The 15464-nt window shown below is 33.9% G+C and overlaps 1 protein-coding gene across 16 annotated transcripts in view; it reads right to left on the minus strand.

The window, feature by feature from the left end:
• LOC124950675 overlaps positions 1-15464 on the minus strand; it is a 40544-nt gene that overhangs the window by 7174 nt on the left and 17906 nt on the right. For 9 of the 16 annotated variants that reach the window (XM_047497686.1, XM_047497683.1, XM_047497690.1 and 6 more), the window contains 3 exons: positions 14998-15464; positions 2799-2862; positions 103-362 (listed from right to left, as the gene is read on the minus strand). The exon at positions 14998-15464 is cut by the window's right edge. In XM_047497686.1, the coding sequence (XP_047353642.1) occupies positions 103-362; positions 2799-2862; positions 14998-15464 (791 nt within the window). Of the gene's footprint in view, positions 1-102; positions 363-2798; positions 2863-4535; positions 4772-14069; positions 14106-14997 lie in introns of those variants that run through there. The other 7 variants (XM_047497694.1, XM_047497695.1, XM_047497697.1 and 4 more) reach the window with 3 other exon arrangements.

A 15464-nucleotide genomic window follows, 5' to 3' on the forward strand; every position in this document is an offset into this window, starting at 1 on the left:
AGAGAGAGAGAGAGAGAGAGAGAGAGAGAGAGAGAGAGAGAGAGAGAGAGAAAGAGAGAGAAAGAGAAAGACAGAAAGAAAGAAAATGATAATATGACTCACCTGAACTAAACCATGAAAAATGTCATCCAATATAGCCGGTTCTTGATTGAGAGATCTTGTAACGAGCCTTTTACGTCGTCTTTTATGCATCGTTAAAAATTTGCCGGTATGTTTTATCCTGGATAGTGTAACGTCCAAACTATCTAATAAAATTCGGTCGACGTCCGACAAACGTCTCGTGGATGCTGCTTCCGGTTTCTCAGATAGTAATGTGGCATCATCATCGGTCAGCTCAATGGTCGTTGGTAATGTGGCATCTTCTGTTCTCGTAATATACAACATAATACGTTCATTGTATAAAATCGATATTAATACTTGATCTATAATATATGATCTATTATGTAAGTATAAATAATCGATTTAAAGTGAAGGAAAATAGATATATTTTAATGATTGAAGAAAATTTTTATAATTATGATAATTTAATTAATTTATGTTAATTAAACAATTATATATATATATTTATTTTTATTATAATATATATATATATATATATATATATATATATTTATGTATGTGTGTGTATGTATATGAAAATAAGAAAGTCAAAGTTATAAAAACTAGAAACATCATAATCGACCTACGTCTGTCATTTGTGAACAATTGATCGAATGTGAATCATAGAGTAGGCCACTCTAATAAGAATCAACAACCCACGCACGCATAAAACACTTTGTACGAAACGATTACATATTACATATTTATATCAATTCTATTTAACAAATTATTATTGTCATCGATAAATCTGTTAAGAAAACTTTTCTTTTCTTCGAATATATATGTATATATGTATATATATATTGTATGTGTTTAAGCATCTACGAGAAATACCGAGGTCTCTCCATTTATTTTGATCCTGCAATCTTTACTCTGATGCTCAAATTTCGACGATTTTCTCAACGTAATTCTAAATCTCTTTCTCTCTCTCTCTCTCTCTCTCTCTATCTATCTCTCTCCATCTCTATTCCTCGCTCTTTCTTTCTCTGTGGGTCGTTGAATCTGTCTGCAATCTGAGAGATTTTCAGAATAGACGGGCAGTTTGTAATTTTAGCGAAGCGTGTCTATTTCAACGCGGTCTGGTTAACTTTGTCGGCGAGTAAACGAAATAAAAGTGTTCGAAAAACGACAACTTTACTATTATTACATATTATATATTTTATTTTGAAAAAAAAAAATCGAATTTTCATATATACACGAGGAGTGCATCCAGAATTTTAAAAAGATAAATATAAAACATCATTACAATGTATATTAATGTATTTTCAATTCGATTACGTTAAATATAGAAAATTTCGATTCGTTTGAAAGGAATACAGGTATAATTATGGTATGTTTCAAAAAAAAGAAAAAAGAATTTTTATTTTTTTGTTTGTTTGTTTGTGTCTTTCTTTTTTTTTTCTTGAATAAAACATTATATCCGTGTCAAGGATGTTATGTTAGTTATGTATATGTACACGGATTATACGTGTATTAAGTCAGTCGTTTAACCAAGTCCCAGTCGTGATCCATTGTGTTGCAGTTAATTGCAACATGACGTTAAAAGGTCCTAAGCGTTAGTTCGTATGTGAGTTATCTTATTTATAGATCTCATTACATAATTTAAAATGCAGTTGCATCCAACCGGGGCCGATGTGCTCTCATTTTCTACGATGCTTTTTTAATACGCATATTAAACATTCGCGTTAATTAGATGCGAGCGATATAGAAAGATTCTATTGTATAGTTATGTGCGATTTAATTTTAACTTAAATTGACCTACATATAAATTTTTTATTGTATACCCTGGGTATATATAAATTAAATTAAATTGAATTAAATTGAATTAAATTAAATTAAATTGAATTAAATTAAATTAAATCAAAAAAAAAGAAAAAAAAAGAAAGAAAAAAGAAAAAAATAAGTTATAAAATTCAAGCTTCAATCAATTTAAAAACTTAATCCGATCCGAAGGAAAATATGAATGGTGCATATTCATTTTTCGTGTATGTCATAATAAACGAACGACGACAACAATTGAAAGGATCTTTAAGTTCTAAATCTTTCATATAAATCTTTTAATCTTATTCTAAAACATATTCAATATCATTGATCATGATCATGCTTTAACTAATTCTACGTAGAAATAATATTAAAGATATTCTAAGGAAAAAAGAAAAGGAAAGAAAAGATGTACGTATATAATCTTGTGAATAAAAAACGTTATATGAATATAAAGAGGAATATTAATCCTTTAAATAAGACTGGGAACAAAAGTTTTTAAATGACTTTTAAAAATCGATCACTCTTTTTCGACACATTTTTTAGGTTGATCTTTTTTTTTTTCTTTTCTTATCAAAATTATGAAAACTACGAGAGCTTGGGAACTTGTTTTTGTTATCTGAGAAGAGAAAAGAAACAAAGAAAAAAAAAAGAGATTAGCCGAAAAGAAATTTAAATTAATTTTCTTTTTTTTTTTTTTAAGCTTTCTCATCTAGAAACTTTTGTAACATTCCTTGTATGTGTATGTATGTATGTATGTATCTATGTATGTATGTATGTATGTATGTATGTATGTATATATGTATGTATGTATGTATGTATGTATGTATGTATGTATGTATGTATGTATGTATGTATGTATGTATGTATGTATGTATGTATGTATATAACCATTTGATAGACTGTAAAGTGTGCATATCGAATTGGATTTTACTCACCGGTGATTCGCACAAACACTGCATTCTGTTCCTCGCTATTCACCGTTATTTCGGCAGACCGCCTCTGCAAGAAAAACAAAATAGATTTTCATTCGTGAGTTTCCATCATCGTTATCCTTAATCAAGTTTAGCGACCGCAAAAAGACAGAACATTGAGATATCACATACATGCGCGAGCGCGCGCGCATACATGAACATACATAACATACACATATATCAATTACTTTCCAATGTATATGTATTGTACATATGTGAGTGGTAGAAAGATTACATAATATATTACGCATTCGACTTTATCCATCGTCAAATGTATGTGTATATACGTATGTATGTGTGTGTGTATGTATATGTGTTTCACGTTCATCGTAGTAAACCCTTTTCGAAATGTAGAACACATAAACCGATGTCTCTCTAAAAATTTTTAAAAATAAAATAGATATTAAATTTATCGGTAAAACGAATATGCTTTTACTTTTTTTTTTTTTTTATTTTTTTTTTATTTTTTTACAATTACAATTGCATCATTGTAATTATGTGAATGTAATTGTAAAAAATTGTGTATATATATATATCTATATATATATATACATATATATTACTATAATAGTATCGGGATAATGATAACTCTATGTAAAAAGATAAAATCAAATGTGATTGATGGCAAACAATTTTTTTTTTTTTTTATTCCGATCATATTATTATAGTTTTATATATTTATCTCGTGACGCTAATAATTGTATATATATATGTATATATATATATATATATATACACACACATATATATATAAAAGAATAAAATTGTTTTGTTTATCATTAATTGATAGTAAACAAAATTTCTTTTTCCTTTTTTTTTTCTTTTTTTTTTTTTCTTTTTTTTTGTTACTATCACGATCATAATATTATCATAATTTTATATATTTATCTTGTGACATTGATAATTGCATGTGGAATGGTAAAAGAATTGTGTCAAGTGCGTATATCGATTTTGACGGAAATTGTTCGAATAAAATGCAAATGGTTTGAATGTGAAAAGAAAAGGAAAGGAAATGGAAAGGAAAAGAAAAAGAAAAAACAAAAATAAAAGCGGAGAGTGGGGGAGGAAAGGAAGGGAAAGAAAAAGTAAATAAACCCCTTAAGGTGAAGGCAATGACGAATGTAAGCAAGAAGCGAGTGAAAATCTTTCTGGCAATATTGATGCCGACTGGAACTCGTTGGCAGGCTTTTCAAACCGCCAACGCCGGCCGATTGCCAATTGCAAAATGGGCCGACCTGAATTCGTATTCATCTCGAGGTCCCTCGATACTGTTTCGCCGTTGGAATATGATCATCGTCGACGTAGCAATGACGAAAAAGGATAGACGTTCGAGATTTCACAGAACTAACGACGTCACGTAGTATATCGATAACCAGTTTAGCGATACCGATACATGTATTGCACGTATCCATTACATGTTCTGTTATTACTTGCAAATTTTATTTTATTTATTTCTTTTTTTTCTTTTTTTCTTTTTTTCTTTTTTTCTTTTAAAGAAATGAAGAAAAAAACGAGAAGTAATATCCTTTACGAGGGTTACTCCATCCCTTCTACAACCATTGAGGAAGGGGAAGAAGAGAGATAAGGGTGGGTGAGTTTGTGTTTGAAGAAGAAAAAATAAAAAGGTCCATGAGAATTCATAGAGTTGGGTAAATACGTATTATGTATTATAATACGTAGATTATATGTGTATGTATGTACCTGTCTTATATTCATCGGCTTAAAAAACTCGTGAAACTCAATAGAATGTGAATACAGTAAAGATAAAGGTATTATAGAATCGGATTTTTCTCAAACGCAATTATAAAACGAGTAGCTTCCAGTCAAATACTATTCACGCGATGTACTCGAGATTACTTCAAATGAGATCTTCTTTTTTGTTTTTCTTTTTTTTTTTTTTTTTTCATTTCTCTTTCCATTTCTTTCTCTTCTTTTTCTTCTGTTTTCTTTTTTTTCCTTTCTTTCTTTCTTTCTTTCTTTCTTTTTATTCAAACGACGTTTGTTATAAGAGAAAAGAGAAAGACACTCAAAGAGTGGTGCTTATACATAGGAAAGGTGAAAATAATAGGTAAAAGAAGGTAGATAGATAATACCTTGATCTAGGTGTACGGTCGATACTTGAAAAATAGTTGCAATTGGGTCAGGTACTCGTATTCTAGGGTAATAAGGTAAGATTTCGAGAGATAGATAATAAAAAAGAAATTATATATATATATATATATATATATATTTATATAAACGTTATTGTCAGAGAGATAACAAAATCCGAGAAGGATAACGATAAAGAATTGTAGCTGTGAAATAAAAGAAGGAAAAAGAAAAAATCGATCGTCGTTTTATTTTTGTTCTGTTAAAAGGAAGGAGTGTCATCCGTTGCAATATGTTTTGTGCATTTATTCATTTATATATATATATATATATGGATTATGTATATAGTTGAACATATAGATATTATATATAGATGGTAAAGTTCGTAATATTAGACATAGCGGCTTTAGCCAAGGATAAAAGCAACGGTAGTTAGTGTACTGGGTACCGCCTGCGCAAAAGCAGTAACGTTTAAATTCTTTCTTGTTTGTTTACTCGCAAATATATCGAAGGCGCATATCGTCGGTAGGTTAGTATCGAACTAACACTGGTTGGTTCGCGGCCAACCTCCGAAAGATCATTAAGATGATTGGCACGACCATAAGCGGCTTGTAAACGATATTCTCGCCGATAGAATCGATGTTATAATGATCGAAGCGACACGGATATAGCGTGCAACGGATCTCTTTACTATTCCGTACGAAACGAAAATAAAAGAGATATTAATTAGCCTAAGTGGCTGATCTTCGACGTAAAATACGACGTTTCTTGATAATGCTTATCTTGCATCTCTCTCCCTCTCTCTCCCTCTCTCTCTCTCTCTCTCTATTTCTTTCTTACGTTAGATTCTTTTTCGTTTTTATTAGTATCGATCGAAGATACCATCTTGCTTGTTGAATACTAAATTCATCATTTTTTTGCTATACCCTGTGATAACGAGAATATCGATAATTTATACGCAACATCATCGCAATATGTTTTTCTAACAATTTTATACGACTATAGCCTTCTCTAGAAATGATAAAACATGTTTAATCATATCCGCCGAGAAAATCAATTCTACATTCTCGTAAATTGACTTGGAAACTGTAAAACCGTCTAAGATTAACTCGATCTCTCTGTCTATCTCTCTCGCTCTTCCATTCGATTACGAAAGCGGAAAACGACTATTAAGATCGGCGAAAGATCCACAGAGAAACGGCAGTCTCCGTTGAAAATACTATTAATCGGACGTGATTTATCGTCGTGGCGTGCGTTAGCACGTACGCACGCACCAGCATCACCACCACCGACTACCACCACCGAACATTACTACCGACCACTACTACCACCATCCACCACCATTACCGCCACCACCATCACTATATACATTATCACCACTAACGCCACCACCATTACTATATACATTACCACCATTACCACCACCATCATCACTAGTATTACTACCATGTGGATAATATTTGCATGCGTAATCTCTTTTCGAATAAGCTAAGTTCCTAATCGAATGATCGATATCCTTTTTTTTTTTTTTTTTTTTTTTTTTTTTTTTTTTTTTTAAATATACAAATCGATTTATATTTCGCATATCGATACGTGAATGATGAAACGTATCGGAACGAAACGGTCCAACGAAAGTTTTAACTCGTTCGGATCAATTTTAAAACCCGACATTTTTTTTTATTTTTTTTTTTTTTTTTTTTTTTATTTTTTTCTTCATAATTTCCTTCCGTATTCGAAATTGACGTATTGTACGTATGTATATATGTATATCGTTGTAAAGTATTATCTGTGGATAAACAGAGAAAGAGAGAGAGAGAGAGAGAGAGAGAGAGAGAGAGAGAGAGAGAAGAACGAAAAAAAAAAAGAAAATATGCGAATCTATTCGACTTATCGACATTCGTCGTGCGTATGTATGTATAATATGTATGTATGTATGTATGTATAATCGTTGAACGTATATTAGCAACGATAGACAGTGATATCGACAGGATTTAGCATGTCACTATTTCGCACTGATAAAATTCAACCTTGATGGTATTGGTATTGGCAATGAGTCGATGATATTACATATATAGGTACCTAGATAGATACATAAATACATAAATACATACATAGATACGTACGTACATATAATAAATGCGTATGTACGATTATCTATTTTCGATTGCATTCGATAGGTTTCTAGAGAATAGGAAAAGAATAACGTTATGAATAGTAGAGAGAGAGAGAGAGAGAGAGAGAGAGAGAGAGAGAGAGAGAGAGAGAGAGAGTGAGAGAATAATAAAAGAAAAATGGAAGTTATAAAAGAAAAAGAGGGAAAAAAAAATAAAGAGGTGGAAAAAATCGATAGTTAACTTCTCGTCTCGAGTTTTTAACATCTCGAGCCTTAACATCTCGCTCTACTCAGCCCAGTTTCAGTTCGTCATGACACGATAGTCTGAGCTACTTAACGCGATTGCGAGGAAGCTTTTGAGAGGCTCGGCCCCGTTTTCGATTCGTCCTTTCTCTCTCTCTCTCTCTCTCTCTCTCTCTCTCTCTCTCTCTCTCTCTCTCTCTCTCTCTCTCTCTCTCTATCTCCCTCTCACTCTCTCTCTCTCTCTCTCTCTATCTTTCTGTCTCTCCCTCTTTTTTCTTTCTCTTCTCCCTCGCACTCAAGTTCGGCCCGTGCCGAGTTTTCGCGGCCCCCGAATGCCTCAAGACGTTGGAGGGTGAGTTAGGGTCCCGTGACGTCACAGAGTCTCGCCTCACGTGTCATGGAATTCAGGTCGACTCACCCTTTTCTCTATCTCTGCGCATGTACCAGCGAACGGTTACATGCGCGAATCGGGAGAAGAGGAAAAAGAGAGAGAGAGAGAGAAGCAGGGAGGAAGCGAGGGTGGGAGGGAGGAAACGAGCTACCCTCTTCTTCAACTTTATCTACGATCGAAGAAAAGAGACAGCTGCGCATCCCACATCTCGACCTTTCTCTCTTTCGATCGGTGTCATCGAAGGCACGATCCATTCTCTCTCTCTCTCTCTCTCTCTCTCTCTCTCTCTCTCTCTCTCTCTCTCTTTCTGTCAGTCTTTTTTTTATTATTTTTTTCTCTTCTTATTCTTCTTTCATGTCTTCTTCCATCCTGGAACATCCTACGAGGGAGAAGAGCTTTCCCAGAGCCGACCCCGTTTTAAACCCGCGAATAGGTTTGGAGGGTTAGGTGGTTGGAGGATTGAGGGGTTGGAGAATTGGGTGGTTGAGTGGGTAGAAGTGAAGAGTGAGGGTGGAGATACGTCCCAGTTGGGGAAATGATCAATTTTATTATACGTCGAGTGTGTATGCACCGAGATAGGAAATATAGAAAAAAAAGTAGAAGGAGAGGAAGAAGAAAAAACAAAAAACAAAAAAAAGGAAAGAAAAAGAATAAATCCTGGATATTTTGGATCGAGCCAAATATTATCGTGAAAGCAGAGAAAAATGTTGTGATACACATATGCACATAGATATCTATCGTAAATATGTACGTGAATAACAAGGGATTTACGATTGACGATTTTTGATCCCTGTAGCCGAGCTTTTTATTGTCTTTTTTCTTTTTCTTTTTGTTCTTTTTTTTTTGGTTTCTTTTTTTTTGTTGTTTTCTCTTTTTTTTTTGTTTCTTCTTCTTCTTCTCCTTTCAAAAGTAAGTAAGTAGATATATTTAGTTATACATATCCGGCAAAATTTTCTTGGCAGATGTCAAATATCTTTTTACGTTGAATCATTTCTTCTTCCTACATAAAAGTATCTATCGTAGTGTATGTAGATAAGTGCATGTACATAAAATATTCATTATAACGCTATCTTGTTGTAAGAGTGATTGATAGAACAACGTTACGCATCACGACGATTTTCTCTACTTCATCTATCACGTTTTCTCTAGATACACGTTGAAACGTTTATAAAAGTGTATGTGTGTGTGTGTGTGTGTGTGTGTGTATGAAACGTAATATAATTAAAAAAAAAATTCGTATCTAACATTTTCTGATACCCGTTCTAGGATCGAGATTTGATTGATATGTATCACGTAGAAAAAAGAGACATTGATTATTTCATATATTTCATTACGTATTCGATGCATCTTCATTGTCGTCGATTGAGAAACAAAATATATACGTGCTCTTTGTTTCATGGAGGTATATATATACACACGCACACATATATATATATATATACATACACACATGCATACATAGATACTTATTTCTCTTGATTAGAGGATGCGAATGTATGTATCGCGCATACCAGATGTGTCTTATTTTGCAATAAGACAAGGCTAAGAAATTTCATTAAAGACATTCATTATGTGCAATGCACACGTGTTATTAACATTCTTAAAAAAAATCACGATAGATTTTCCGACACGTGCGCGAATACATTTCGAATATTTATCTTATATTGGATTGATTTAAATGTAACGTAATTTAATTATTTATCTAGCGTGTATGTGTGTATGCACATACGGGAGGAAAGAAAGGAAGAAAGAAAGAATGAAAGAGAGATAGAGAGACAGAGAAAGAGAGAGAGAGAGAGAGAGAGAGAGAGAGAGAGAGAGAGAGAGAGAGAGAGAGAGAGAGAGAGAGAGAGAGAGAGAGTTTATGTAAATAAGCACACTTTGAATATATTTACGTTGTATTATGCATGTAGTAATAATTGCGACGCGTTAATCACGAACGATTCGTTCCTCTCATCACCAGGCTAGGGCGATATTTTTCTTTCCTTTTTTTTTTCTTTTTTTTTCTTTTTTTTTTCTTTTTTTTTCTTTTTTTTTCTATACTATGCTCGTAGTAGTGTTTCTTTTTTCTTTATTATTATTTTTCTTTATTATTTTTATCTTCTTTTTTTTAATTTTTTCCTTTTTTCTTTTCTCATAACATACCACAAGAAATATAAGCAAGTTGTAAGAGTGCGTTGAACGATATTGTCACTCTTGCGAGAATTTGGAATAAAGACGATTGAATTTTTGTTGAACTTATATTTAAATTATTTCGAAGTACCCTCGTAAATGCATTCTTTTTTCTTTCTTCTTTTCTCTCTCTCTCTATCTCTCTCTCTTCCTCCTCCTCCTCTCCTCCTTTTAATTAAATACGAGAATACAAAATGAAAATTCTATTGTATTTTTTATCTTTTTTTTTCTTTTTTTTTTCTCTTTTTAAAGTCAGTCAAACAATTTAGGAAATCATTTACAATCGTTTTAGCAATTAGAAATGTAGTCGGCGAATCTTTTATATCAATTGAGAGCCCTATTATATACTACCTGTTCCTGGTCGTGACAACGGTGTATCTACGTGATCATTTCAATGAAATTATTTTAATCGAAAGGGATTCATTTTGAAAGTCATGAAAACGTTCGTTTAAGTTCGTGTCAAGCACTCCTCCCTACCATAATTTCCTCTCGGCTATTTCAAGAAAATCTACGCGAATCTATCTTTGTACCTGACAGCGGCGAATAAAGTGGAATAATATTATTCTCTTTAACGGAATATATAGTATCTATGTATATTCCTTGTGGAAAATAGATAGTTACATACATATATATATATATATATATATATATATATATAGATAGATAGATAGATAGATAGATAGATAGATAAATAGATACGTATTCTGATAAATGTATCGAATCGTGAAATGTGACAGAAACATTAAGCGTTCGCGTAAGAGAGTAGCTAGATCGGGCGATTCATCGACGTGGATGTTAGAGTAGTAATTATAGTGCTAAGACAAATTGATAGTGCCGGACTTAAGGTTAAGTGCCGCTAACAATTACTCGTTATGCAAACTCGTCGACAACGAATAGAGAATGCGATTGCAAAGAGAGACCTCGTATTCTCGAGGCTTGTCTTTCTTTCTTTCTTTTTTTTCTATCTTTTTCAAGGCATAAAAAAAAAAAAGAAAGAAAGACAGGCTAAAAGAAAGAAAGAGAGAAGAAATTTGCAATGTCTATGTATATATATATATATATATATATATATTTTTTTTTTTAATCAATACGGTATCCATTTATCTCTATATGAAATAAAATTTCGAAACGAATAAGAATGAAAAAAAAAAAATATATATATATATATACACGATGTAAAAGAATACGTTATGGTAGATGTTTGCGGGTGGACTTGTTCGAAAGCAACGATTCAAAATGGTTACGTGTATTTAAGTATGTTGTACGTGCTTTAAGACGAAAACTTTACGATAACGTCCAAGAACACGGGAATAAAATATATACTCCTGATGCGTTTATATATATATATGTGTATGCATGTATCTCTGTCTATCTATCTCTTTCTCCCAATATATATATGTGTGAGGATCTCAATGATCGCAAATATTCGCTGCCAACATTCGCCCTTTTCGACAATTTCAAGAGACGCCTCGTGTTAATATCTAACATTAGTCTTCTTTACCAACATGCATGTTTTCTCGTGAAATATATATATATATATTACATATGTGTGTATGTATACATGTACATACATACATACATACATACATACATACATACATACATACATACATACATACATACATATATATATATATATATATGCATAAATATATAGTATGTCGCTCGTGGAGACGCTTATTATTAGGTTTACAATTCGAGAATTAGGAGACTGAATCTCACTCTCTCTATCTCTCTCTCTCCCTCTCTTTCTGTCTTTCTCTCCCTCTCTCTTTCATTTGCCTTCAGCCACATTCGTATTCGAAGACTGCACTCGCATTCCAAGGCGTACGTCTTGTGTTATGTTAGTCGCGAGTGAAGTTTCTTAAGTCGTTTAAGCAAGCATGACGACCCTTTTTTTTACTCCCCCTTTTTATTCTTTCTTTCCTTCAATAAAACGTTCTCGTTTCATTGTGAACGACAAAAAAGAAGAAGAAGAAGGGAGAAAAAAAAAAGGGAAATTCTAACGGAGATTGTTTCGCCTCCCGTTGTACTGTTAACGGGGTCAGGGCCAATGATTTCGAATGAATATGATACGAGAAGGAAAGAAACAAAGGAAGAAAGAAAGAAAGAAAGAAAAAAAGGAAAGAAGAGAAGAGAAGAGAAGAGAAGAGAAGAGAAGTGAACGAGTAGGGAAAACAATTAAAAAAAAAAAAAAAAAGAAAGAAAAAGAAAAAAAATAGAAAAAATAGAAGAAAAAAAAGAAGATAGAAGTAAAAGGGAAAGGAAAAAAAAGAGAGAAAGAAGAGGAAGCAAAAAAGAGAAAAAAAAAAGAGAGTAAAAAGCTCCGCTTAAAAAGTCGAATGTCGCGCGTTTGACGGCCGATAATAATCGAGCTCGTGCGAATGATAACAAAGAGACAGTAACAAATGCATGGATCCCAGCGTTCGAAGACTTTCGAACTCTGTGTTAGTATAGCTCGTAGCCGCCAATCGGGGAAGCTCTTATCGCACTGTTTATGTCTCATCGAGTAGTAATGTAGTGTAAATGTAGTATATATATGTATGTATGTATGTATGTATGTATGTATATATATATGTATATATGTATGTATGTATATATATATATGTATATATGTATGTATGTATGTAGGTGTATATATATATATATAGGTATACATGTTGTATGCGGAGGGAATGCTCCAATGAAAGTCGGCGACAATGTCCGATCGATTCTTAATTGCGCTGTAAATCTATTCACCTGTCAGACCTTACCGTGCACCTTTTCCTCCTCCTTCTCTTCCTCCTCTACCTCATCGTTCACCTCCCTTTTATGTCCCTCTACGTTTAGCTTTCGATACTTCGGTGCAATAAACTCTCTCTCGCGCTTGCATCTTCTTTCCCCTCAGTGCACTCCACCCTCCCTTCTCATCGGTCACCCTTTAACCATCCTGCTAATTGCTTATATATTTATAGTCTCTTCGCTAAGGAGAGACTTTTTTTTTTTTTCTTTTTTTTTATGTTACTATAACGTAATACGTACTCATCTCTAAGTAATAGCACGCATTCTACTCTGACCCTTTTTTCTTTTCTTTTTTTCTTTTTATTTGTTTTAAAAAATGATTTTCCTTAATTTATCATAATAAAAGTTTATAAATTTTAAATAACAGATCTTTCATTCGCATTTTCCTTTTCATTTTCTTTTTTTCTTTTTTCCTTTCTTTATTTCTTTCTTTGTTCCAGTGGAACATATGAGTATCGATCGAATCGGATAAAGTCATTGAGATTTCGGAGCACGTACGAATTTCTCAAGATATTTTCAAAGCGGAGGCTCGATTAATCCGTGCATCTTGGCGTCGTTCGAGAAACTACCCCTCTTTTCCCCCGTCTCTCTACACGAACCCCATCTCCGCCCACCTCTGCCCGCTATTACCCACCTCCCTCCGAACCCCCCTCCCCCAAGAATGCGGCACATCCGCAAAGCACGTCACGTAAAGAAAAATAAGTCCTCGAAAGTGCCGACGGCAGCCCGTCCGACGACGAATCGATTACGTTACAGTTGGATGTTTCTTTAAATACGAAGTCGTGTCTCGTACAAAAGTAATACGATACTTTCTGAATCACGTCAAACTTACATATATATATATATGTACCTATATATAAACTTATATATTATATATTATATAAATCTATATATAAATAAATCTCTATCGCGAAAATACTATAGTTATAAAAGTTCGTCTAACTAGGTAAGGCAAGACTCGCGATTATATTTGAAAGAACTTTGACCAATGTATGTACATATACATACATATATATATATATATACAACGATACCTTGAACGCAGATATTTAGAAAGATCCAAGCAAGGTTTTTTTTATTTTCTCGATACTTCCCACTCGATCGAGTTTTACCGAGGTTAGGAATAAAGTTTTTTAGGGATGCATCCTATTCTTTTCTTTTTTCGATTTGCTATTCTCTCGTCGTCGTCAACATCAATCGACTAGAGTTTTATATATATATATATATATATATATATATATATATATATACACACACACACCGAATCGGAGAAAACATTCGTTCGTAGGGGATCCATAAAAAGCCATATGTACTATTTCGTTATCTCGAGTTGCGAGCGATATCAGAAATCGACGCGAAATCGTACCCCGTTTCAAAGTCCGTTCCTCTTTCCCCCTTATCCGCTACCACCCTTCCTTAACTCCCACTCTTCTCTCGTCTCACATACCCCTTCCTCTTTTCTGCGCATTTCCTTTATTAAATAAGTTTCTTCGATTGGATTCCATTTAAAATTTCTGACGATCGGATGAAGAGACAGGTGATCGATAGACACAGATATTCCGTTCTCACTATACGTTTCGTTGCCACGTTACTGAATTAAACTCGATTAGACGAAGTTCTACGAAGAAACAGAGTTAAAAGAGAGAGAGAGAGACATAGAGATAGATAGATAGATAGTTAGATAGATAGATAGATAGATAGATAGATGGATAGATAAATAGATAGATAGATTAAAAAAAGGGACGATACGCTGCTACCCGTGAGTTTCTGCTAGCACCTGCAGAAGCCTTAGCCTTTTAAAATAGACTCAATTTGCACAATAATATAATATAAGCCGGTTTGAAAACGACTCGAAAATATTTCAGGGTCAACGCGGATAGAACGTTCCCGTCGAAACCGTTGATCGAATCCTTTCGAACTAGAGAGGAAAGATATAAGAGAAGAGGATAGGGGAGAGAAAGAGAGAGAGAGAGGGATATAGAAAGAAAGAAAGAAAGAGAGAGAAAGAGAAAGAGAGAGAGAGAGAGAGAGAGAGAGAAAGAGAGAGGATATATCCAAGTAGATATTGGGTATTAAGATAATAGGGAAGTGAACGTTTATATGTAAGTAAGTACTTACGTATTTCGAGATTGGAGTCAATATGATGATCCATGCAAAAATAAATGTCGGTGATGGTAAACGAATGATCGGCGGGAGGGGATGAACGAAGCGAGATGGAGATACACATAAAGGAAGAGAGGAAAAAAGAAAGAAAGGAAGAAAGATAGATAGATAGATAGATAGATAGATAGATAGATAGATAGAGAGAGAGAAAGAGAGAGAGAGAGAGAGAAAGAGAGAGAGAACGCAGTGTCACGCATAATCATCGTCCTCACCTCATGCGCTTGCACGGCCTCCTTAACGCAGGCGACGATCTCGTCGGCCTTGACGATACATGCCGTCTCCGTCGGCAAGCTTACTCGAAGATAACGAGGATGCGTCGTTGTAGAAGACGTAGCAATCGTAGTAGTAGCGACGGCTGCGGTTGCGGCTGCGGCAGTGGTGGTGTTAGTAGTAGTAGTAGTAGTAATAGTAGTAGCAGTAGCAGCAGTAGTAGTAGTAGTAGTAGTAGCAGTGGTGGTAGTAGTAGTAGTAGTAGCAGTGGTGGTAGTAGTAGTAGTAGTAGTAATAGCCTTTGCCGTGATGCTGGCTGTTGTAACAGCCGTTGTTCTGGTCGTTTTGCTTTTTGTCATAGTCGTCATCGTCGTAGCCGACAAAGTAGTAGTGGTCGTTGTCGCCGTTGCCGTCGCCATAGCCATAGCCATCGCCATTGCTGTCGTAGTGCTCGTCGTCGTTTTCGTCG

This window comes from Vespa velutina, chromosome 7, assembly GCF_912470025.1.
Source record: "Vespa velutina chromosome 7, iVesVel2.1, whole genome shotgun sequence".
NCBI classification, from domain to species: Eukaryota; Metazoa; Arthropoda; class Insecta; order Hymenoptera; family Vespidae; genus Vespa; species Vespa velutina.